This window comes from Rhipicephalus sanguineus, chromosome 9, assembly GCF_013339695.2.
Source record: "Rhipicephalus sanguineus isolate Rsan-2018 chromosome 9, BIME_Rsan_1.4, whole genome shotgun sequence".
Taxonomy (NCBI): Eukaryota; Metazoa; Arthropoda; class Arachnida; order Ixodida; family Ixodidae; genus Rhipicephalus; species Rhipicephalus sanguineus.
The window spans coordinates 114317827-114344302 of record NC_051184.2 but is presented as its reverse complement, the minus strand read 5'-3'; the positions used below and the strand labels follow the sequence as shown (position 1 = coordinate 114344302).

At 45.7% G+C, this 26476-nt stretch overlaps 1 protein-coding gene and 1 long non-coding RNA gene across 2 annotated transcripts in view; one reads left to right on the top strand and one right to left on the bottom strand.

Moving 5' to 3' along the window:
• The first annotated feature begins 943 nt into the window (after nucleotides 1-943).
• Nucleotides 944-2785, top strand: LOC119404367 (uncharacterized). The gene is made up of 3 exons (XR_007417402.1): nucleotides 944-1092; nucleotides 1927-2116; nucleotides 2662-2785. It is a non-coding gene; the product is annotated as an uncharacterized LOC119404367 (long non-coding RNA).
• A 16-nt stretch (nucleotides 2786-2801) lies between these two features.
• Nucleotides 2802-26476, bottom strand: part of LOC125759967 (uncharacterized) — a 59832-nt gene continuing 36157 nt past the window's right edge. The window contains exons 7-9 of the mRNA XM_049419509.1: nucleotides 3752-3966; nucleotides 3704-3707; nucleotides 2802-2933 (exon numbers count right to left, since the gene is read on the bottom strand). Of these exons, the coding sequence (XP_049275466.1) occupies nucleotides 2802-2933; nucleotides 3704-3707; nucleotides 3752-3966 (351 nt within the window). The remainder of the gene's footprint in view (nucleotides 2934-3703; nucleotides 3708-3751; nucleotides 3967-26476) is intronic.

Here is a 26476-nt window from a genome sequence, read left to right as displayed (position 1 = left end):
CTCCGTAGAATGACGAAAAATGGCACAGTGCCTGCTGCCCTACTTCTCAAAAACTACAATGATATATAGCGTAGTGGGTTCCTCGCAAGTGCACTTGTATTGGTTGCCAAGGAAGCCCATAAGCGCATGATCCATTTCCTCGGGGTCTCAGTAAAATTACAATGATTTAGAGCGTAGTGGGTTCCTCGCAAGTGCACTTGTATTGGTTGCCAAGGAAGCCCATAAGCGCATGATCCATTTCCTCGGGGTCTCAGTAAAATTACAATGATTTATAGCGTAGTGGGTTCCTCGCAAGTGCACTTGTATTGGCCGCCAAGGAAGCCCATAAGCGCATGATTCATTTCCTCTGGGTCTCAGTAAAGGTCTTCACCCCCCCCCCGTCTCTCTCCCACGTCAACGTATGTTAATTATACAGCATGACGGGAGAGGGAAATAGCGACCGGGCGTCACCCAATGCAAATTGCATAACTGGTGGGCCGTTTAAAGCTTCTAACCCATTACAAAGGGCTGAGCCATAATTCTTCATCGTCATCAGTCGTCGCGTCACCAAAGTGCACATAATGCCTTACAGACGTGTAGCTGGTGCCTCGTTTCTCCGCAGAATGACGAATAATGGCTTAGTAGGTGCTTCCCAACTTCACAAAAATTGTGATTTATGGCGTAGTGGGTACCATTCTAGTGTACTTCTATTGTAGCCCCAGAGAGCTTACAACGGGCTCTAGAAACGCCGCTCTTCCAGCTTTCGCTGTGACTGTGCTACGATTTCAGCGCAGGCCTGGCGTTTTTTTTTTCGGCAATACTGAACGTGGATTCTGGAACAAGTGCGCGAAATCAGCGCCGCGCTTCACCGCAGAAGAAAAATTTATATTCGTCGGCCTGGGGAACAAATACAAGCACATTCTGGAGTGCAAGAAAACAGACGTCGTATCTATTGACAAGAAGACAGATACATGGACAGAGCTCGCAAAACAGTTCAACAGTAACCAAGGCGTGACGTCCAGGGACCTCAGAAGTCTCAAGAAGTGTTGGGGAAATATGAAGCAGAAGTGGAAGGAGGAACGCGCGGAAGAGAAAAGTTTTCAAAACAGGTGAGTGCCTTGTTTTACGGTTGTAACACGATGCGCATTCGACTGCGATCGGGTGCCGCCCGGATCAAATTACTCGGCTGCGATTAGCTCAGTTGCTCGTGCTGAAGATAGCGGCCAGTCGTGCACAAAAAGTATGATTCGGGTCAGCTTCTTTTGCGACCGACATGGCACCGTGCGTAATTATTGCCACGTCAGCCGTGCTGCCAAGGTTTCTGTATACAAAGTGCGTTATAACGTTCGCCAAGCGGGTGCACGTGTCATGATTGCGGCCAGCTCAGGGACATCAAATTAATTCGAAAGTGCACGCAATTATTCATCGGTAGGTATAGCGCTCGCGCTTTATCCCCCATAGGCATGCGGTCTTCTGCAGTCGAAGCACGCTTACGCAACCGTGATGTAGTACAACGAATATGTATGGCATTTTCATATATGGCGTATTCCAGGGGGTGGCACACCAGGCCCGTGCCGCCCCCCCACCCACTTCCGAAAGAAATTTCTGCCTAGGCCCCTAGTCCCGGTGCTGGAATGCTAAACCGAAGGTCGCGGGATCGAACTCCGGCCGTGGCGGCCGCATTCTGATAGAGGCTCGTGTGCTCGGACGTAGGTGCGTCTTAAGTAAAACCACGTGGTCGAAATTTCCGGAGCTATCCACTTCGACTTCTCTCATAATCATATCGTGGTTTCGGGAAATCGAACGCCAACTAATATTATATAGGTATTTTTCTCTGTTATCGTACCGGCGAAATATTGATGTGATCATGTAGTTTTGTTTTTCTGTGGAGATTGAAATAGCAGAAACCTGAAGTCATGTTTATTTTGCTATGCGACTTTTTAGGAGGCGGACCGCCCCGCCACCGATGGATTCCGTGTCGGCACTCGTTGGGGCAGTGGCATCTCACAGGGCGACCCGCATTCCGAATGCCTACGACAGTGATGGAGCGACGTACCTGGCACCAGTGTCAAGTGAACCCGTTCTCAGCTCCCACGGCCAATGATGACAGAAGATGATCCACCGCATGACATTTATGGTACTACACTGCCTACACGTATATTTGTTTGTCCGTCGCTGCAAACCTACTAATTATGATTGCAGAACTCATCTTTACAACACTGTGGGGTCAAGAAAAAGTGTACAACAAACATAAAATAAACAGCATACTCTTTGTGGCTAGCAAAATAAGCTTACCTATTTCAAACATACTGTTACTGCATTCTTCTCACAACCATCCACATTTCTGGGTTAATCATTGTATTTTTCTTACAGGCTAGAAGTTCTTTTTGCAGTCACTGGTATTGAGAAAAATGAAAACAAATTGCAACGTCAGGAGGTTACATTTATTTATTAGTACTGCATGTACATGTACAACGTTATAGAAGTGCAGTGTTATATTAGGAAACCAGTGCTCTAGCTACATAAATGACACGAGTTTGCATGTACGCTTTCAAAAAATGTGTGTATGAATACAAGGTGGAATGAAAACAAGCAGCTTGTCGAGAATTTGAAAACTCCACTCATATCTGAGGCAATGTGCTGTGTATTCTCTTGTTGGACAGTACAGTCATATTCTTGCAGAGGATGACTACCATCCAGGGAGCCACACCTGTGTGGGAGTTGACAACGACACCAACGCTACAGCACCCCCGACCGATCTAGAGTCGACCGAAGTAGCTCCGCCAGCAACAGCTGCAAATGTGACAGCTGCCCCAGCCGAATCAACCATACCTAGAGGCAGGCTGTCTTTGCAGCAGAGAAGCCTTTCGGAAGAGGTTGACGTAAGCTTTGCACTGTTGCACGAGAAACACACCTTGCGCATGAGGCTGATGGAAGAAGATCACACCGACAAACTACAAAAACGAGATGAGGAGCACAAGCTCCAAATGGACATCCTGCAGCGGCAAAAAGATATAAAAGATTTGAAGTTGAAGCGCCTACAGGAAGGAAAATAAAAGGTTTGACTTGATCTCGAATTCTTCTCGATACGTGGTGCTGTAGGGTAGCCAAAATTTTTTTTCAAAGGGGGGGAGTGGGGGAATTCAACCATGTTCCATGTGTGTTGGTGGCATGCGTTTGTATGTGTGCGTGTACATATACACATGCACACATAAGATGTTTGTCAAACGTGTCACGCACAAATGAAAAGTTTATTTGTCTTCACCGTGATACACCACACCATGCCTATGCCAGTGCAGATGGTAGAGTGTGTGCAACTCTGTCGAGCTGGGGCAGCCATGGCTGTGAGCTGAAAATCCCTCAGTTAGGTCAAACATCTACTCACAAGCAGATCTCGTACTCGCGATCCTGGCATGGTATCTGCAACGTCGTTGGTGAATGGAGGGAGATGCGAGTGCTGTCGCTACCTTTTTCTGTGGCGGTGGTTGCTGGGTGCGCTTGCAGAAATGGTTACTGGAGGTTCCGCATCGCTCTGAAGGCACGCCAGATTCTGCAATGTCGCACATGCAGTTATTATCGTGACGGCTCGTTCAGGCTTGTGCTGTAACTTCATATCGAGGCACGGGAAGCGCCGCTTCCAAACACCAAACGCACGTTCTACCGATTTGCTTGTTAGTATGCGACTTGCTATACCTGTTTCGATAAATAAAAAGTTCACGTTTACCTGTCTGAAAAACAGTTCAAATGCGTTAGAAATTCTGGCTGTACTTGCCTGACTCGTCCCGTGTCTTCCTTGGCTGGATTGTGAAATAGAGTCATTAGAAATGGGTGGCAGGCGTATCCCATATCTCCAAGGAGCACCCCGGGCACTCTGCGCTCCTCATACAGCAGCCGGACATAAGACCTGTCAAAAATTCTGCTGGCGTGGATTGAACCAGGCCAGCTGGCAACCACATCGTAAAACTGTGGGTGTGGTTCGGTGACAGCCTGCAAATTATTGTATCCAAAGAACATGCAAGACACTCATCAACATAGTACTCTGAAAAACTGTTCACACATATTTGAGAAAAGGCACATATCAGTAAGCTTTTCGTTGCGGCAGTGGAGTTTGACGTAAGGCACTTTTGTAAACACAAAAATGAATCTCGCGTGCCAGAAGTAACAGAGCTGCTGCGTATAACGTTAAGCAAAAGATGATGTGCCAACATTTTGCAGCAACAACACGTTATTATTACGACTAAGTAGGCAGTAGTGAGCTGCTCTAGAGTAAGTGCAACCAGAAAAGGGCTCTCTAACGTGCACAAAAGAATTCTGAAGTGAACAGGCGTTTCTACAATTTGCCCCATCGAAATGGGACTGCTGCGGCGGGGTATTGAACCCGAGTCCTCGTGCTTCACCGCGCGACACCTTAGCTGGTAAGCTACCCCGGTGGTTTTGCTTACATTTGTGCGTGAGCCCAACGCCACGGTGTAAGAAAAAATAGTTCACTTTACACAGAAATTAGTGAAAAGACTTTCCTGCTGTAATATGAACAATTTTTATACAACAACATTCTTGTCGTGAATGTTGATGTGCTAGTAGCCGTGGCGTCACTAATTTTCTTTTTTGTTAAAATATCGCACATATTCCTCCTGAGTGCACGTTGAAAAGAAGAGCCACGTACTGGCTCTCGGCTATATAATTTGCACAGCTTTGTTTAGAAGACACAGTTACAGATAGATGACCGAGCCGAGCTCACCAGAACATTCAAGCGGCAGCATTGTCAACAGCTCTCGCACAGTTTCTTTAGAGAAACGGTAGCATGCGAGGAACTGCTCGTTACTGTATATGTCCAGTGGATTTTCCAGGTCCCGAAGCACTCGTCGTGGCACTCGTGGCAGCGCATTTATCTCGCCGAAAAGAATGTCGTTAGCGCGACATCAGAATTCAAATGCATCGAGCCGACGAGCGAAGTCCGCCATGTTTACTCGCTAACGCGCTCGCGGCGGCTTCAAGTCGGGCTGAAGGTAGCTGCGGAGCTGCCTTCGGATTGAATCCGAGCTTGTCCTTCGAAGTTCGCTTCGAGATGGCGCTTCAAGTCACGGTAGGTTTATGAAGTGCGATGTCGCCGCCTCAAGCAAGCCGGAAGTCAACTTCGAGTCAAGTCACGTTGATGAATAGGGGGTGAGCGTTTCCTGATAATTCTTTAGAAAAGTAGTGGTCGATGTACAGCACTGCGTGCTCTACTGTGGGTAAGCAGTAAGACGCGCAAGAGCGGAACGGACAATGGAGCGAAATGGGCAGAAGCGACAGCTGTCTGGTGTTCCGTTTCAGCAGTAGATGTGGCGCAAGTTTCTTACTTAATCTTTATCTGAACTTAAGCGTTTAATATGAAAGTACTCCAAACTATTACAAGGAACGAGCCACTTTCCGTAAGAAGCACGGAACCCTAAGTACAATTCTAGATTCTTACGTGCAGACGCAGCCAGAATGATGGGACTACCGCCAGAAACGCTGTCCGCTTGCGTCCGCGAGCTGTTGCTTACTGAGAGCACTTGGCGTAAAGAAACGGAGGTGGGGTTCAGGTGCACAACTTCAGAATAGCGAAGATTGCGGTGCGGACCCGCTCCCCTTGTGTTCTTTCTGTGAGCCTCAGCCAGCATATTACGACCTTAATGTGGTTTCATTCGAAATTTAAAGCGAGAGAGAAGGTTTGAGATAAAAACTAAAATCAGGAACCCTTGCCCTATCGGGAAAATGGGAGGAAGCGAACCTAGGTGTATGTGTGCCTGATGCAGTGTTCTTTTCTCTTTCTTTCTTTCTTTCTCTCTTTCTTTCTTTCATCCTTTCTCTCTTTGTTTCTTTCTTTCTTTCTTCCTTTCAGTCTTTGTTTCTTCCTTTCTTTCTTCCTTTCTTTCTGTTTTTCTTCCTTTGCCACTGCGCAATGCTTCCTCCTAACGTAAGCATTCACTTTTAATATAGGTAGCGGCCGTCCCCGGAACCCTGTTTTCAGACTCAATCAGCATGGCGTCTTTCATGTTCTCTTCAAGGAATAACACGTTTCGAGCTAGTTGATTGTTCATACTGAGACGGAAACAGCGCGTAGAGACGAGTACGAACAGACACAAGAAAAGGCACAGACACAGGCGCTGACGAACAACTGAAGTTTATTGCTCATACGCCACGAAAATAAATAGCACGTATGAACAAAAAACCAGGTTCGTCAGCGTCTAGAACGGCCCGACGAAAGGACCATCACGCCATCATGGAAACGCGCGTTAGAAATTCAATTTTCAGATGTGAAGCATCTTATAGCGGAGTTTAATCCGGTGGTGGTGTGCGGCGTGACCACCCTCACTGCGCATGCGCAAGCGCCCTCCACACACTTCCTCTCCACGATAACGGACAAGTATAAGCACTACATATCAGCTTACCGCTTCTGGAGTTGGTAATACCCACATTGCCGTTGGCAGCGTTAGCTAACTGTAAACAGCTGGTTTATAACACATATGCGGCTTTTCAGCATATATATGTGCGTATGAAGTTTATACAAATCTTTAGCTTCATTTCGTAACGCTTCGGTCAGTAAAAAAAGTACGCCACAGTCACCTTCCCGCCGCATGCTTCGCATAACATCGACTCCCACGGTACGTGGGATTTGCCGAATTTTATTCTTTACCTTTATGTGCAAAACAGCAATAATGAAGAGCAAGACTGGTAGAGCACAGCCAGAATGCTGACCACGAACTGAATGTTATTAGTAAAATCCAGCCATATATTGCAGTTTCAAAAAGTAATTTTCACAGAGGAAAGGAAAAAAGGGACACATCAGGTGTCTTATCATTGAGCAATGTTAATTCTGCTGCCTATCTTGTCACCAGATGAAGGAAATTTTTGCATGCATGCTCCTTGTACTGTAATGCTCAGTGACTTCCATATTCTTTTTTACATTGTTTCGCCCATGCCACGGTGGTCTAATGGTTATGGCGCCCGACTGCTGGCCCGAAGTTTGCGGGATCGAATCCCGGTCGCGGCGGCTGCATTTTCGATGGAGGCGAAAATGTTTGAGGCCCGTGTACTTAGATTTAGGTGCACGTTAAAGAACCCCAGGTGTTCGAAATTTCCAAAGTCCTCCACTACGGCATCTCTCATAATCATATCGTGGTTTTGGGTCGTTAAACCCCTGATATTCTTATTGTTTGCGCGTTCCATAGCTTGGTCGTTAACATTGTCCCGTCTGCTGTTTAAAACTTCACTACAAGCTAATAGGATATTGTATTCCAGATGAGTTATTCAATGTCTTGTGTGATTGGTGGTCCCCTTATATTTGCATGTGATGCTTGGTGCTTGTTTGCCGGTAAGCACCTAGCCCATTTATAACACGCCATCAATCAACTTCGCCGCTAAGTTAGGGAAAACGTGTTTAACTTTTTTCAACAAGCTGACTAAATCAAACAGCTCTGAACAGGCGTTTGATGTCTGCTAGAGAGAGAGAGAGAACAAAACCTTTTTAATGAAAACCAGTAGTTGCTGCTATTTTTCGCTTCTTACAAACTGTGGCATGTACCTTAGAATACCACTGTGAAACTGTTCAACTCTTTCGTGATTTCTTACTTCAAAAGGAGCATTTGGCTGTCGTAGACTGCTTGTCAGTAAGTGTGGGTTTATAGTTATAATAATACTCTTACAAGTATACCCACAGTGAATATGCCGCTTTTGAAACAGAGCATTTCTTATAGCTGTTGTGTTCTGCAGGCTTTAGTCTAACCAACTTGCATAACTGCAGTAAAGCCAAAGTAAAATGGTGTTCTGAAGTTTGAAAACACACTTCATTGTCAGCCGTGTTATTACTATTGTTTGTAGAGAAGCCTATGAACAGTAATTATGACATACAAAATGCACTTAACAGCATATCAGCTTGTACGATGCAAATTAAATTGAAGCTACTCTTAATTCTTGTGGCGTGGTGGAATTTTGTTTAGGAGCAATGAAAATATGCTACACGATACGAACTTTCAAAAGCTGTTTGCATCTCACTTGGGTAAACAGACAAAATTACTTCAAAATGTCTCGTAGTTTTTGTAAGTTTTCTTAGTAAACATATTGTTACTCAGTAGGCAATGTTAAATAAGAGAGTTGGGCAGGTTTGTGTGATTGCTTTAGCTGTGACATATCTCCTAACGCCTATGCTGAACAGGAAAATAAAGAGTGAAGGGGCAGAGGCAGCTCAATCTTTTTGGCAGCTCAACTGCCAGAGAGCGCTAGGCTTCAGCTGACGAAATTGAAACAACCAGACATGTAAGGAAGTCACTTTACGTGCAAGCAAATCCACTGAGCAACGCACTCTATTTATTTGACTGTTAAAACTAAAAACGTAACTCGTGTTTTTAACTAGATATGTGGGCTCTGACTGCTCTCTAGACAGACAGGCAGTAAGACTGCTGCATTTTCATGGCTGGTGATAAGTATGTAAGCGTGCCATTTTTGAACTCGCTGGGCAAGAAGTGGCATATCTTAAGAAGCTTACCAACAGTGACTTCTGTCGCCAGTGAAAATTGTTTGATGGCCTGCTTGAATGTTATTCTGGCACACTTGTTGGATCATTTGTTTGTCCATTGGGGATACTCTGGGTTTGTGAATGAATTTCAGCAGTTGAAGGCAAGAGCTCTGCCCTGTCTCTCCTCTTATGTTTGTTATATGTCTAGCTGAAAATTACGTTGCAGCCAAAGTGGTAAAGTATGGTTCACACCTTTGACATAGAAGGTATTCATAAAGCTCTGGAACAGCGTGCTTTTCGTTCTTGCCCTCTTTTGCATTTTTACTGGGGAACGCATTGTGCTGGTCATGCACTGCAGTTATACCCATACAGAACTAATCAAATAATTTCATCGTGACGTGTGCAAAGTTTGTTATATTTTTCTCGTGGAACTTTTAGTTATAAGTGCCCTGTCCTTCTGTCGCAGGCTTCATCTGTCACAAATCGCTGGCCACGAATGTAAAGAACGCCTTGGCCCCACTTCTGTCGAGGGAACCGAAGTTGCCTGAACAGATGAAGAGGGGTGGTGCTACCGATAGTGAACGACTGTGATTTTATAATGTGCAAGTGTATGAACAATCGCGTTACTCTAATTTTACATTAATTGCATTCACTAGTCAAGTGATGCAATATTGTAATGTGTAAGTTTATGCACAGTTGCATTAAGTGAGCGCTCAATCAAGCTTCAAGTTTGCAATCACATATTTTGGTGGTATTCATAGGGCACACATTCCACTTTAAGTTGTGATCTGCTCCTTTACTGAGGGTGCATGCAGGTCCTTGAAACGATTGAAAACCCTTGAAAAAGTATAAGTGCATTTTTAAAGCCCTGAAACCCTTGGAATTTCTTAGGATATAGTGCCCAATATTGACAATACCAATTTCTTTCTGTGTTCTGTAAACATTTGTCTAGCAAACTGAGGGAACATGTCGTGCTCAGTGATGATTCCGCTACTGTGTTTACCTTGCTTGCATCACTGCTTGACCGATCATTCATTTCGTTTCCGCAACTGCCGGTCCGCCTTCTCCCCCTTTCTCTTGATTTGGCTCCTTGGGACTCGACTTCACTTCCAGCGCTTATGCTAGTTTCGCTTCTTCTATAGCAAGCCCACTACGTGTGATAGATCTTCTAGGTCAACAAACGTCCACTGTCCTATAATGCAGGCAAAATGTGAAAAAAAAGGTTGATGCTTTGTGCTAGAAACCAAGTACTTCTGACTAAAGCTGATGGCATTGCTGCTCAGGCTTAGTGATTGACTCCCATGTAGTGATTGTTATTGATCTTTTGTGTAGGCAAGAAACTTGACTTTATATGTAGAGGATATTTGCTAAGTTGATTGCTCTACTGGCATAAATCCAATTCGCACTTGACTCAATTGTTATCAAAGCCCAAAAACAGGAGAAGCATGATGACTGCACGGAGTCAAAAATGTATTCAACGATCTAATTGTAAAAATTGGGGATAAAATTTTGAAGCGGTCATTACTATTTTGTTGTTTAGCAGGTCAGTACTCGGAAAAAGTAGAAGCGTCGTACATCATCGTCATAAAACTGAACAGTTTCTCAATGCCTGAAAAAGTGAGACGGGGGAGCTGAACAAGATTACTTATCTAATATAAAAGATGTCCCAGCAGCTGCATTAATGTTGTGAATTTTGTGCACAGTAGGAAGCTAATATGATCAGGTAGAGTATCGGACGCATTATCTCAAGGTTGTAGATTTCGTCTCTATCAGCAGCAAGTTGATTTTTCAACCTGTTTAATTCCTTGCCATTTATGTCAATTACTACTCTACAGTTAAAACCTACAAATTATGTCCTTTATACTTTCCTTGGCTTCATTGTCTCTCGGTTCTCACTTGGCTGAATCCCATTTTTTACTTCAAATGCATAAAGCTCCTCGTATTGTTTTGGAAACTTTGTTAGAGCAGAAAATTGATACTTGTGATGCTGCCTTCCATCCTCCAAGAACCTTCTATAGGAATCCTTGAAGATCCTTGAATTTGGGCTTTGAAACCAGTGTGAGCCCTGTTCACTCCTTCTGCACATTTCTTCCCGTAGTGTGTGTGCCTTGTCACCAGTGTTTATGCGCTTTTTTACCTTCTGATACCTGTAGTTGTCTAAAATTTATTTATTAAAGTGGTGCTTTACATAGCGTTTAACTTATTTTGTCAACTTGGATGCGGTTTGCACATTACAGTGGGAAGTTCTTGCTATGTCAAACCACAAATACTTAGAAACTTGAACAAAAGTTGTTGCTTAAAAATAAATATTTTACTTAGAAAACTGTTCTCTTCTTTTTTCCCAAGTTACACAGAAACTCTGCTAGTGTCCATTAAAACAAGCTAATAGAGAAGAACAGAAGTTCATGGCAGTGTTAATGTGTCGCTGCTTGGCATGTGCCTTGGTGTCGCCAACCTCGGGTGCATGTATAAGTGTCGTTTACTCACATGTGTTTGCACCCTGCAAACACTACCTGAATGGACAAAGGGAGCCATGTATACTGCTAAAATATAACCTGTGTGAATATCTGTTGGTAGAGGAGACTGGTATATAGCTTTGACTGTGATAGACTTCGAGATATAATACAGATTTCAGTAAGTTTTAAACATCACCTCCTTTGCTGCACCTTACAGCGTGTGAAAAACAAGCAGTGTATTCATAAACGATGATGCTAAAGGTTTTATTCCAGCTGGCAGCAATTTGAAGCTATGTCGCGTAATTGAGATTATTGTTGTTTTGAAAGAATGGGCAAATGAAAATGTAGGCACTTATGTACTGCAGGCCCGAGGTGACCTAGCTAGGCCTGCAGTACACATGTACTTACATTTACATTTGGCCGTTTTCCCAAATCAAGAATGATCTCAGTCAGGCTATGAGCGTCGCCCATGTTTCATTGACCTTTTAGTGTTGAATGTGAAAACCCTATCAACAATGCTTCAATTTGACGTTCACCGTTTTTTCAACGATAAATCAATATTGATTTCCTTAATAGTCGTTCAATTGAAAGTCGTGGGCCAATTTTCAATACTAATCAACGGCTAGCTCAACGAAATTTCACTTAATCCACAACGTATTTTCAATTGACGTTTCTTTCCCTCTCAATGATAAATCAATGTTGATTTGCGTAATGGTCTTTCAATTGAAAGTCGCGGGCCAATTTTCAATACTGGTCAATAGCTTGCTCAACGGTTTTTCTATTGATCCACAATGTAGTTTCAATTGACGTTTCTTTTCCTCTCAACGATATATCGATGTTGATTTACATAATGGTCTTTCAATTGAAAGTCGCGGGCCAATTTTCAATACTGGTCAACAGTTTTCTCAACAGTTTTTCTATTGATCCACAATGTATTTGCAGCGCCATCTGTGGACATTGCTCAATAACATCTCTATGGGTTTTCAATGAGAATTTTTGTAAGGGTTTATTGCTTCGCCCTTGAGGCGAAATTTTGTTTTGAGAAAAATAAAACAGGCTTCTGTACACCGGGCGCTTCCTTTGCGTGAACACATTGCTTACGATGCGCGGGGCCTGAAGTGCATGGTCGACAGTGCAAAGTCGGCAGGCGCTTCACTCGACCCGCGGAGCGGCGCGGGGGGACATCGCAGGTCTATGTATTATCGACTGTTCTGCATCAACGGCGATGGCCTTCGATATCAAAGAAAACAGAACAGGTCACAGCAGCAGTGTGGTTGCGCGCGTCAAAACGCCTTATCGTCCCCCTCCTCCCCCCCTCCTCCCCTAGCTTTCGAATGTCTACATGCTCAAGAAAACTTTAGGGGTACCGTGGTACTCTCGAACAGCCGTTAAGATTCACCAAAGGCAGAAAATATTAGAATGGCTGCGCTAGAGCACTCTGACGGGTATATTAATGAGAACTAACAGACAATAACGCCAAGGAAAGTATAGGGGGTGTTATCTGTAGTATTTAGAATATAAATGTGAAGAAAGTAAAGTGGACGAAAAGATGACTTGCCGCCATCAGGGACCGAACCTGCGACCTTCGAATAACGCGTCCGATGCTCTACCACTGAGCTACGGCGGCGGTCATCCTCCCGTCCACTTTCTGGGGTATATATGTTGATTTAAACCAAGGAGTGTTAGTCAGCGCCAATCGCAGCCATGGCGGCGAGTGTGGAACACTCTTTTTGTTTTTGCCTGTTGGCGTCACTAGCACGTGATCTTTTTACGAGCTGGCAGCTGACCAATAATCCCTCGCATACTACCTGAAGGCATTAAGTCTGCTAGGACGAGACCCTCGCTATGAATGAAGGAATGCGGATGATTTTTCAAGGGCTCATTTATCTTTGTTAGACACAATATTAATGAGAACTAACAGACAATAACGCCAAGGAAGCTGCCAGCTCGTAAAAAGATCACGTGCTAGTGACGCCAACAGGCAAAAACAAAAAGAGTGTTCCACACTCGCCGCCATGGCTGCGATGGGCGCTGACTAACACTCCTTGGCTTAAATCAACATATATACCCCAGAAAGTGGACGGGAGGATGACCGCCGCCGTAGCTCAGTGGTAGAGCATCGGACGCGTTATTCGAATGTCGCAGGTTCGGTCCCTGCCGGCGGCAAGTCATCTTTTCGTCCACTTTACTTTCTTCACATTTATATTCTAAATACTACAGATAACACCCCCTATACTTTCCTTGGCGTTATTGTCTGTTAGTTCTCATTAATATTGTGTCTAACAAAGATAAACGAGCCCTTGAAAAATCATCCGCTTTCCTTCTGACGGGTATAGAATTTTCTGCATTCCGAAGACACGTAAGAAGCTGTTTTATTGAATCCAGTGGTTTTACCTGCGAAAAAACAAAGACAACCACAAAGCGGGAATTACTGAACTGGAAATGATACGTGAAAACAACAAACCATTTTCTAAGTTTCGTTGCATTGTGAGCGCCTGCATGTGCTATAGCATATGGGTCTAGCTTATGGTGAAGAGGAGGTCGAGGTGGAGGGAAGCGCCACAGGCTCCGCTGTTTCCTCATTCTTCGCACCGCAAGTGCGTACCTGCCCCCCCCCCCTTATTTTTGCTCTTTTTTTGGCACAGAGAAAGGCACGCTGTAAACCGTATCATCGATATCAAGGCGTCCGTCACAAGTTGAGCGCCTCGTATATTTTGAAAAGAAAAATAGAGGACGCGATGCACAGTCGAAGAATGCTGGTAATTGTATCATGTTAGAGCACTCTCATCGAAAGGTTACACTACGCCATCTTCGACGTGTTTGTATCAGCGACAATGAGGAACCGAAAGTGCCGACCATGCAAGCAAAGCAATTTATCAGACGCGTCATTTTTGTCATGTACATTTGCTCATCGCACTTATGCCTTCAAGCTGCTGGTCTTGCTGAAAACTATCAGGTAAACGGCGTTAATGTGGCTATCGCGAAGAGAGAGATCTCAATTGCGTACAGCACAGATCTTTTATATGTTATCGTGTGCGGACCACAAAGTGATTCGGAGTTTATTTTCGTGTTTTTTTCGCTTCAATAAATACTTATCAACTGATGAACAATCGCTCACGTTCGCTTACAAACTTCGAAGTGTGCCTGCTTCAACGCATCGGCGCCATCGTTTTTAAGGGGCAGCAAAGCGCGAAATCGACGCCGGAAAACAAGAAAGAGCAAAAAGAGAAAACTTTATGACGCGATAAGGTTTCTCGCAATGCAAAATATATTGAACATAGAAAGGACAAAATATAGCGATTAGTTATTCCTTCATGCTACGTAATCTAGAAAGAATTATTTTCGAGGGCTACATGCAGCTGCGTAGTGAAAGAAGTGTGCGCTTCGGCTCGGTAGAGTTGGCTGTGCTGCCACAGAAAGTTGTCGCCATGTATAAAACAAATGGTAAACCATTTAATGTGTTTTCAGCATCCAATACGCCAAAGAGAAGGCAAGGACCGAGCGACAGCCGTCGAAGACAGGGCCTCTCTTCGTCGGTTTTCACTCCATCCTCGTCTTGTGTGCTAGATGCTGAAACAGAATATACCAACATTGTCAAGCTTACGTTAATTCATTTATGACATTATGTACTACTTTGCGGGACTGCGGTAAGCAGCCCCGCTTGTCTAGGAAATTAGATAGTACGCTTGTCATTAAGCGTTCTCCTATTTATTTCGTTAGGAAAGTGGTGGTCGATTTACAGCACTGCGTGCTCTGCTGCGGGAGAGCAGTAAGCTGTCCCTTGTGCAGCTCGAGCTTTAAGGAGAAGAACAATGAACTGTCAATGGAGCCAAATGAATCGCAGCGAAGAATGACTGCTCTTCAGTTTCAGCATCCACTTTGGCGCAAGTTTCTTACGTAATTTTTTTTGAAGGTATGAGCCTAATTTGAAAGTACCCTAAACTATGGCAAGCAACCAGCTGTTTTCCGTAAGAAACGCAAAACTTTAAGTAAAATTCTAGAGTGTAGCAGGCAGCACAAACGCCGCCGCAAACGCTCTTACTGCCACCACAAAGGCTGTCCGCTTACGCCCGTGAGCTGTTGCTTACGCAAAGCAGTTGGCATAAAGAAACGGCAGGAGGGGTTCAGGCGCAAAACAGTGAAGAGTTCGCTGCGGACCCGCTCGCCTTGTGTTTTAGGGGCGAAGCTCCTTAAGGCGGCACCCGTTCGTCCCTCGTAGTCGTCGTGATCGTAGTAGTGAGTAACAAGTCTTACGCTTTGACCTCCAAGGTGGTGCCGGTGGGAGATTTCTCCTGTGCGTTGTTGAACAATAAAAAATTCGCAGCGTGCGCGTTAACTAAAAGCCGAATTCTTCTGTCTCTCATTCGCCATTAGCAGCCATTGGCATGTTCCAGTAGGAAACGTTAGTAGAAGTAGAAGTGTAAGTGTTAGCTAAAAGCCGACTTCTTCTGTCTCTCATTGCCATTAGCAGCCGTTGTTTACCTCCAAGGTAGTGCCTGGTGAGATTTCTCCTGTGCGTGATTAAACAATAAAAATTTTGTTCAAAACGCCGTTGATTGATGAAATAAACCAACGAAAGACGCCAGATGTTTTGTAAAAGCAGAACGAAAGAACGCCAGATGTTTTTCTTAAAGTGTAGTAGTAGTAGTGGTGTAGCCACCTCGCCCGATCGTCAACGGGCGAGGTGGACCGGCAACGGCGCGAGGACCCTGCCGTACGAGAGTTAAATCACACTAAAAGACATACTTTGCGGGCGATACACTCTAGTGAGCTTTCAACTTTTCGTCTTAATGTACATGATAAAGAAATTATTTCTACGAAAAACGCAAGGCACACCTTGAGCAATATGTTTGGTTTTAGGACGCTAAATGGAACCATGAGGCGATGCAAAGCCGGAGCACTTGCACGATCGCGTTCCGTTGGCTTTCGTTGGGCATGCTACCGACCTCGCGTCGTGGAACGCGCGTCCTGTCTTCCCTCTAGCCTTGCCTTTAATTCGCACAGGGCGAGCGGGGAATGCGGTCGCTCTTGGCGCTCTTTCGCTCGGGAGCGGACTTCTTCCTTGCATTTCACCGATCACAAGTGATAATGAAGGGACCACGTAAACCAACAGTACAATAAAAGTTTGATGTTTAATATACACACGATGTTTCACACTCTTTATATTATGTACTGGGCGCATTTCACGGAAGAGTTTCACGGTTTACAGATGATTCCCTCCGTAGCTTCGCCCCACTCATCATCATTCACCCCGTGGATATGCTGTGATTTTTCTGAGAGGCCTAACACACATATTACGACCTTAATGTGGGGTCATTCGAAATTTAAGGCCAGAGGGATCGTTTGAGGTAAAAAATAAAATCAGGAATCGTTCACCTATCGGTCAAATGACTGCAAGCGAACCTTGGCGAATGCGTGCCTGAAGTAGTGCCCTTCTTTCTTTCTTTCTTTCTTTCTTTCTTCCTTTCTTTCTTCCTTTCTTTCTTTCTTTCTTTCTTTCTTTCTTTCTTTCTTTCGTTCTTTATAGGTAGCGCCCGTCGCTGGAATGTTGTTGTCGGGTGGAATCAGCGTGGCGTCTTTCATGTTTCTTACAGCGTTCGTCAGCCTCTAGAACGGCCCAACGAAAGAACCACCACACGATCATGGGAACGCGGGTTAGGAACTAAATTTTATCGAAGTCAGCGTCTTCCTCAAATGTGCAATTTCTGAGAGCGACATTACGCGTTGTACAGGAGATAGCTTGCAGTCCGCCAACTCGGAAATATATCAATGAAGCGCCCACAGCAAGTTTACCGATTCCCATTTGTTGTTGTTTTTTCTGAACCTTCGGTACACCGCATTCGTATGCTTCAGTTCAGCTTGCACTGAACAAGCATAGGCGCGTGGCTCAGTGGTCAAGGCAGTCGCTTTGGAGCTGGGGGGAACCGGGTCGAAACCGCAGCATTAGTAAGAACATTTATTTTGTTTTACTCATATCTTCATTTACGCGCCAGATGTGGAAGAGGAGGGTTTGTTGGTGAGGAGGGTTGCCTGGAACATTACCATCACTAGAGATAGAAAGATACTCAGTATTAGGAAAACAGAGATTTTCGCCGGCGTCTATGTACCGCTGGCATGCTACTCTACTTCCAAAGCGGGTGAGCACAAGCTTCGCTTTAAAATACAGCAGCTCTTGCCCTATCGGCTAAATGGAGGCAATGGAAGCTTGGCGTGTGCGCGCTGGATGTACTACTGTTCTTTCTTTTGCTTGCGGCCCATATACTCAGATTTAGGTCACGTTAATGAACCCCAGATAGTCAAAATTACCGGAGTCCTCTACTACGTCGTCTCTCTTAATCAAATCGTGGAATTGGGACGCTAAGCCCCAACAAATATTATTGTAATAAAAGGTCAAATCCATCCCTCAGCGCGTGATGCGTTCCATTGCATACGATGAAACGCGGCGTCACGTCAAGGGCGGTCGAAAAATTTTGGTGGTACCTTCAAACCAGAGGCATCTTTTTTCACTTGTTTGTCGCTCCACTGAGTGCAGATGTGTATCCACGCAAGACAACTGTCAGAAATGCTTACCTACGATATGTTGGAAGTCTATGTTGTTTAAATTCTTTTTCAAGCGTTTAATACCTGCACTATGTACCCTTGAGAATAACCAGCACCGTGGCCTCTGAGATTAGCTAAGGCCCAGCGCCTTACAACAGGGCAGCCGGAGCTAATCGCCGGCGCCACGTGTATAAACGTCATGGTCGGCCTGTACATTCTAGCGCATTTGTCGGCCGGTGCGCGCCCTCTTGGTCCTCTTATTCATTGTCTGCTCACTCCTCTTGCATCTGCGCCCTGCTGATTAGCTAATTGGCTGGGCGGTATATCTAGATAATTAAATCAGGACTTGCTATGACCAATCTAATTAAGGAAAGTCATGCTAAGGCCGAGCGAATGAAGCCACAGCTTACTAAGACCATGCTAATGAAGCCGTGTAAAGCTAAGCCCGAGCTAATTAAGATCATGATAATTCACATGGCGCTAAGTAGAGGCGCGGTAATTGTAACCCGGCTAATTAGGACCTTACATACGAAGGTGTTTCTAATTACGATCGTGTTATCCTTTCCGAACTGTTTCAGCACAGGCTGGAGAGCTGCAGGTTTAGAGTCTTAACATAGATTGCCTCATAATAAAGATGTGAGACAAAAACTTTGGGCCAATTCCTGTTAATCGTTGTTCGTTGAATCTGTAGCGTTGGACGATATGTGCAGGTCTTTGCATATGGAAACAAGAGCCCTATGACAACCTATTGATGTTGCCAGTAGTTAGTTTGCTAGTAGCGGGTTTGCGTGTACCTAGCCAGTAGCCGGTCTGTTGTAACCGTGCTCCGTGGCAAGTTCTACGATTGTTTTCTCGCAATGTTTATAGAGTAAATGTGATGTTAAAATGTTATTGACGTTCATCGTTCATGATATAACAAATTTTTTACGCACAACCATGCGTTTCTTGTTGGCTCAGGGATAGCTTACCGCTCTCTCAGAGAAGTGTGAATCAACAAACATATTTTTCTTACCACGCAAAACAATCTGCCTCTGCAGCAGTTCGCACTTCCAAGTATTCCGTTTTCATAGGCAGAACTCTCTAACTGCTGCTCATTTATATTCCAGATCTGTAACTTGAAGGCCGTGCTGGAACGATGGCCTTAAGGCCTGTGCCGTAACACTTTAACATCATTACCCATTATAATGAAGTCGTAGATACGACTCGATTGAGTTCGATTAGCCCATTTAAAATGTCCCATGTGTGAATTGTAAGAACCGAGTCAACGCTGACAAAAACAGAGCTGGTGACACGTGGTGTATTTCTCGTAAAAAGTCGACGATGCCTTGTGATTCACAAAATAAACTTGTATGGCTTCCTGAACGTTGACAAGACAGCTACATTTGAGAGACACGTCGATATCAGTGGAAAGCTGGAAGGTAGAGAAGATGTAAGACATGCGAACTCTGAATCAATATGTGGCACTGTCCCTTGCTAATGGAGTACGTGTTGGTGACATTCCACCCAGTCTTACTGTCTGAGGAGTTCTTAGCCTCGTACGGATTCCTGGTCGGCCTTCACTTGTGTACGCTGTTACAAAGTTGGACAGATCTGTCGTAACTGCAGAACTCCACGATGTGGCGGCTGTCAGCGCTTCTGTCATTCCGGTAATGTGCTTACGAATACGCTGAGAAGTTACGACAACGACCTCAGCAAACAAATGATAGCTTGCTCAAGAACATATTATGGATGCCACGGAAGTTCTGCAAGCGACAGCGCACTCTCCATCCCGAGACACCTATGCCTCTTCCGAGGCGCCCAGGTCTTTGATTCTGTCTGTTCGATTAACACTTAACAATTAATGAACAATGTTTTATGCTCGCTTACAAGCTTCCATGCGCGCCTGCTGCCTCCCCTCGGTGCCATCGTTTTTGAAGGGGTCACGAAAACGCGATCTTGACAACGCAAACTGGATAGAGCTAAAAAATAACGAAAAAAAGGGAATTATTCATGGGACAAACTTTCTCACAATGTAAAAGAATATTGGCCAAGAAAAGAAAAAAAAAATGACTATTTTTTTTCTTGGCACTACGTAATATAGAAAGATTTACTTTGGAGGATTACATGCAGCAGCTCAGTGAAAAAGTCGGTGCTTAGGCTACGCAGAGTGAGCTCCTCTGCCTCAGAAAGTTATCGCCAGGTATGGCACACATGTTAAACTCTTTATTGTGTTCTCGCACAACGCACAGCACAAGACATGGACATAGTTACAACCGACGAAGACGGCCGCTGTTGTCATATGTTTTGGCACTATGTGTGTGTCTTGTGTTGTGCGCAAGATGCCAAAATGGAATATACGAACCTTACCACGCTTTCGTTATTTCATTTATTACGCTATGTGGTGCAGAGCCGGTGAGCCGTTAAACTGAGCGGGTTCACATTAGTGAGCTGGGCCGTTCGGAGCCGCACGGTGAAGTGAGCCCCTTTGCCCATCTCCAACTACGGGAATGCGGTTAGTTATCTAGCTGAGAAATTGAATAGTACCCTTTCATTACGCGTGTTGCTTTCTCAATTTTTAAGAAAGTGTTTGTCGATTACGAGTATTGCGTGCTCGAACCACTGATCTCCACTAGAAGGAGCTGGATGGCGCATCGAGCACGCGGGCGTGAAGCCACCGAAAGCCGCCGTTTTTGTCCCGGAACAGAGCTTTTCTCTTTTTTTTTTTAAGAAATACCTGCTTGTAGCGCAGTAAACTGTACGAATAGACCGGAAAAGTCGTCAGGGAAGACATTTCACGCGTAAGTACCTCAAAGTTGCATTACTTTTTACGAATTTTGTACAAGCAGCACTCCGCCGTATTCGGACGGTGTCGGCCCGGAGTCTGTCATCTTTCGTGTAGCGTTCGTCGGCGTCTAAAGTGAGGCGTAATCGCAGAGTTTGAAAAAATGAAAAAGAAAAACGATCATAACAGCAGCTGCCACCCGATAATATTTGAATTGCGCGACTGAAACGGACAGAAGACGCCAGCTTCCGGGACAAACAGGGGACCTTCCGGTGGCTTCACAAGCGCCCGCCTCGCAGAGCGGGGATGCGCCGTGCAGCCTTTTTAATGGAGAACAGTGGCTCGAACATGGGCAGCAGTAAGCTGTCCTGACTATCCCACCTCGAGGTGACGAGCTTGTCGACTGTCAATGGAGCGAAATGAACTTAAGCGAGAAAAGGCTGGTCTTCCGTTTCAGAGCTAACTGTAGCGCAAGTTTGTTGGATGACTTTTTTCTCGGATTACGTGTTTCATTTGAATGTCCTCTCGACTGTGACGAGCAACGAGGCTATTGCCCTCATGCTACGCGAAACCTTATCTAAAATTCTTTATTATTACGTTCACGCACCGCTACAATGGCGAGACTCCACTACAAACGCTGTCCGCTGGCGCCAGTGGGCTATTGCTGACTCGTGGTAGTTGGCCTACAGAGAAGGTAGGTGGGGTGTGGCTGAAGAGTAGCGACGGTTGCGCTGCATACCGGCTCGGCATGTGTTGTTTTCGAGAGCATCAGCTTGGGGCCAACGGCCCCGATGCCACGGTCTTTGGACGGAATCTTACGTCATCCATGTAGGGTGGATGAAAATTATAGGCCAGAGGGAAGATATCAGAAAACAAAAAAATGCACCGACGATACAGCCTAATGCGAATTCTGAGCGCAGCTTCGTCTTGGGGCGACGCCAACTGTGTTTGAAGTATTGGCTATCCGTAGTTGTAGTAATGTAACATTTGCTACATATTGCCGCAGAACCTACCAAACTCGAGTGCTACGCACACAACTCTGGGCATTGCAGGCGTCGCGAAGCAAGCGAAACGGCGACAGCTCGGTTACAAGCCAGCCAGCCGCAGTGCACGTGCCGCCCTGCATGCGCACGAGCTCCGACCAAGGCGCCAGCGCGCGTCACACAGGAAGAAACCGAGGTTAGAGGCCAGTGGCTCGTGATATCGACAGAATCCGCGTTCGCTTTCTTTCGTCCTCCTTCGCTCTATCGGTTACGCCGACACCGACGGCGACGCCGCTAAACGAAGAAACGGGCGCCTGAGAGCTGCGCTCTAAAAAATCAAGAGCCCGTGCTCTATGAAGAAAATAAAGCCCACCGAAGCTGGGCGTATGCATGCCTGATGTACGCTTTTTCCTTCTTCCCTCTTTACTTATTTATTTGTTTAGCATTGTGCAATGCGCCCTTCCAACTGATTTGCTCCCCATGCCGGGAATCTGACCTTAATCCAGACGCTTAGCAGCGCAACCTTCCTGCTGTCGCAGGCAACATCGATGGTCAGGCGTTCATGTCCTCGAAACTGAATCGGGGCGGCGTGAAATGACAATTCACCTTGATAACAGATCGGATTGTCATATCAGACAAGGTTCATCACCGACAGGCCCACGAGCTCGAGGACATCTAATGTAATATTTAGGTACGGCGCATACGAATACGCATTTTACCAGAGGACCTTGGAGGTGGGCATTTCTCTACGGTGGCCGTCGGCAGGTTTTACGTATACGACGCCATCGATGAAATCAGCACGCTTCCCTTGAAAAGAGAACACGTGGTCATGGTGAGCTGCCCAAACGAAACAAATTCCTTTTCGACTAGATGGGAGTACCTGAGGCGGGACCTTACTTGTGCGCGCTCTACAGGCAATCTTAAGGGTGCGCTTTGGTGCCGTTACGTTGGGCTGTAGCCCTGCCGTTTTGGTATCTTTAACAGCTAAACACACAGTGCTACGGTGGAATTAGACGCATAGGCAAGAAGACGGTTGGGTTGATGCATTCGGATGTTTCGTGACAATATAAGTTCGAGTCGCGACAAACGCGAATGAGAAAACATTGGTTTAACAGGCCAACATGGTGGCGCCCATATGTCTATGTAATATCGTTCATAAATAAACGCGCATTTTTGGCAAACGCGATATGTCGATGATCACGTAAACGTCCCTGGTTGGGGACGTACACGCTAGCCTAGACCAATGCAGAAAAGACTGCTTTTGGAAAGCAGATCGCCCCCTGCCTTGTGTCTACACGTGAAGCCATTTCTTATGGAGAAGATGTTTTCGTCCAGAGATTCACGAGTGCGCGAGTTACAATGGTCGTCGTACATCCCTTAGCACTGGCGCATCGAACATTCCTCGTATGCTGCATGGGATCTTCGCATTTGGAGGCAATGGGCTGTGAGGAAGGGAAACATTGTGATCATAGGAAATGTGTTCCTACAGGCCGCATGCATGCTTGCTCAACTTTGCCAGTGCTTATGCCCAGAAATGCCTCTCTGGGAGAGCAGAGAGCAGCCATAAAAGCAATGTGTATTGAAGCATTTTGAATCATTAATGAGCAACACCTGGCACCCTTTATTGACATATTTTAAAATAATAACGTGGATCCCCTGGCACCCTCTATGAATTGGTAGAAAAAACTGGTGCGTAAAAGCGGGAAAAATTGGTTAACGGGGCTGGAGCTTTTAGTTTTCACATTTCGCCACAGCACCGCGCCACATATGCACGGTGCGAGGCTATTCGCCACGCGCTCGCGTGTTCCAGTTCATAAAAACGACGACTGTACATTTTTATATATTGTCTGGAGGAATACTGTATACAGGCATGCTATAAAAAACATGCTTTGCGTAATGGTATTGCAAAGGAAACTTCCTGCATTATTCCCGAGAGACACGGGCGTGCGGATAAGTTTGCAGAAAAACGTGCCCAGGTAAAGACTTAGAAAGGTATGCTGCAAGAATAAGCGAAGCATGGAAAGGGACGTGTCACGAAAAAGAAACGGGAAACTGCTCGCGCACATACAGGTGTTATACAGATGCATTATTCCCAACCCTCTCTCGCTAACTTGTGTGATGTTACAAAACAGAGAAGCGTCGTGGTTCAGATGCCATGCATTTGTTCTAATGCACGCGCACTTTTAGATGCGAAGTATCTTAAGGCCGAGCTCAATGCGGTGGTGTGCGGCGTGACCCCCCTTACTGCGCATGCGCGTACCCTCTCCGCACACCTCCTCTCCACTCACCCTCTCCCCTTCCCCTCTCCTCTTTCCCTCTCAACTTTCCCTCTCATCTTCCCCTCTCCACTTTCCCTCTCCCCTCCCCCTCTCTCATACCCCTCTCCCCTCCCCCTTTCCACTCTTCCTCTGAAACGCGGGCTGGACATGCCGAAATTCTCTCCGGCGCAACGCCGCGATGAGCTCGAGCGCATGCGCGTCCCCTCCCCTTTTCTCTCCTCTCCTACGCTGCCCCCCTCTCGCCCGCCTGTCGACCGCGTTCCCCGCTCGCCCTGTGAGAAATAACGGCCAGGCTAGATAGAAGATACGACGCGCGTAGCGTCCCTCTTCGCGTTCCAAGACGCGAGGTCGGTAGCATGCCCAACGAACGCCAACGGAACGCGATCGTGCAAGTGCTCCGGCTTCGCATCGCCTCATGGTCCCCTTTAGCGGGAGATGGTGTAATTTTTCCTCGTCGCCTTCTCCTACCATCGCCTTGTTCACATGTTACACTTTTCCCCCTCTCCCCGAGAAAGTCTCAGTTCAGAAGGTACAAAATAACGCCGCAGTTTGCTAACATGAACAATATCAGAGTTTCTACCTAAGGGAAACACAGAGCGGTTGATCTAATAGTTCACTGGTGAGACCTTGCGTAGAATCTTGTAAGGACCTTCCATGATGGAACTCAGTTTGCCGTTGTTGGGATGCCTTGGTGTCTCGTAAAGGACAAAGTCACCGACTTCGAACTCAGTCGGGAGAAATTTCCTATCATCGATGACTTTGTTCTTATTGTAGTAGGCGACAGAATTGTTAACCGCAGCTTTCCGCGCTTCTTCAGCAGTTTCTTCTCGTCGTTCCGGAATAGTCGAATATGACCGAACTCCGTACATCAAGAATGAAGGTGCGTAGCCGGTAACTTCGTGGGGCGTTCTGTTGTACTCGTCTATTACCTCCGAGAGCAGTTTTGTCCAACACTTCTGTGGTTCGTCATTGATCTTACATTTAAGTCTGGTTACAATGGTCTGGTTTGTCCGCTCGTTCATACCAATGCATTGCGGATGATGAGACGAAGTGAAGAGTTGATGTATTCGGTTGTGCTTTAGGAACTGCTTAAATTTTCCTGCAGTGAATCCCGTTCCACGATCTGAATGGAACTTCCTTGGTTTTCCCGCAGCGAAAATGGTTTTCATGCGTGAGATGCAGGCGTCACTGTTTTCACTTTTATGAGCGAACGCCCATACGCAGCGAGTAGCATGATCAATAACCGAATGAATAAACTTTTTTGATGAGCCGTATCCAGAAAATCCTCCAATGGTGTCCGTTGCGAAGAGGTCAAAGGGCTCTTCAGCTGGAGCCTGTGATTCAAGTGTCGGATACTTCATTGTTTTCGTCTTCTTACCTCTCTGGCATGTATCGCAATGCCGAATATAGGTGGCAACATCGGTTACCATATCCGGCCAATAGTATTGCGGAGACAGGAGTGACAGTGTCTTCTCCACTCCGACATGCCCGAAATGTTGATGTGAATGGTAGGGCGCAGTTCATGCGGCACATATATCTTCCTTAGTCCTTTTCTTTTGACGATGACCATGTTGTTTTCCAATGAATACGGTCCTCTTGGGTGCTCATTGGTGCATCGTTGAAGTTCGTCGTGTGACAGAAGTTGAACTATGGGGGCTCTGGAGAGTGTATCCGCTTCTACGTTGCTTACGCCTTTTTGATGTTTGATGTTGACTTCATACATGGACAGCTTTAAAGACCACCGGAAGAGACGACCTTGAGGATTCTTAACATTCTTCAACCACTGAAGTGCAGAGTGATCCGTTACGACAGTGAATGGCTTTCCGCGAAGATAGCAATGCCATTTATCAATGACATGTATAATGGCAAGGCATTCTCTCGTTGTAATAGCATATTTCATCTCATGCTTAGGTAGTTTGCGGGAATAATAGGCAATGAGATGTTCCTTGCCTTTTTCGCCAGGCTGCTTCAGCACTGCACCAATGCCTTCGGCAGACGCGTCACAGTACACAGTACATGGTCTAGAAGGATCGTATATGCGAAGCGCCTTTTCAGTCATTCGCTCCTTCAGTTCCCGAAAGGCTTGCTCGCATGCTTCTGTTCACGACCACTTGCTGCCTTTGCAGAATAGTTTCGTGAGGGGAAGAGCGATATCACTGAAATGAGGGATGTACTTTCTGTAAGTGTTTAGAGTACCCAGGAAACGCTGGAGATCTTTCTCTCGTTTAGGTGTCGGAAGTATGAGTATTGCAGCCACGTTTCTTTGCTTTGGTGTCACTATTCCTTGTGAAATTTTGTGGCCCAAACATTCAATGCTGGATCTTGCAAACTAGCACTTTTTTCGTTTTAGTTTTACGTTCTCGGCTTTAAGAGCTTTCAATAAGGCCTCGAGGTGTCGTATATAATCGTCAAATGTCTCCGAGTATACGACCACATCGTCAAAGTAGTTGTTAACATTAGTGAGCTGATGTTTGGCTATTATTGATTTCATGGCTCTTTCAAATGTAGCCGAAGCGTTTTTTAACCCGAACGGCATTACCAACCACTCATAATGAAGAAGAATTGATGCCTGGGCAAGTTGGAATTGGTTATGCATGTTCGAATTGGTTATGCATGTTGTCCCTTGTTTTTCGCCGCCCGTTTCGAACATGCACTCATAATGAGCAATAGCCGTGACAAACGCAGTTTTCTGAACATCGTCGGGATGGATTCGGACATGCCAGTATCCGGACGTTACATCCAACGTGGTGAAAAACTCCGCCTTCCACAAGTGGTCAAGAATATCGTCTATACATGGAATTGGTTGATAGTCCGGTACCTTGATGGTGTTGAGCTTGCGGTAGTCAATACATAGACGATACGTCCTTCGCCCTTCTTTTCCGCTAAGATGACTGGTGCGGCGTAGGGGGGCAACGAAGGCCTCGCAACACCTTGCTTAATGAGGGCGTCAACTTGTTTGTTAATCTCCGCTTTGTCTGCCTGTGACATCTGTATGTGCTCGA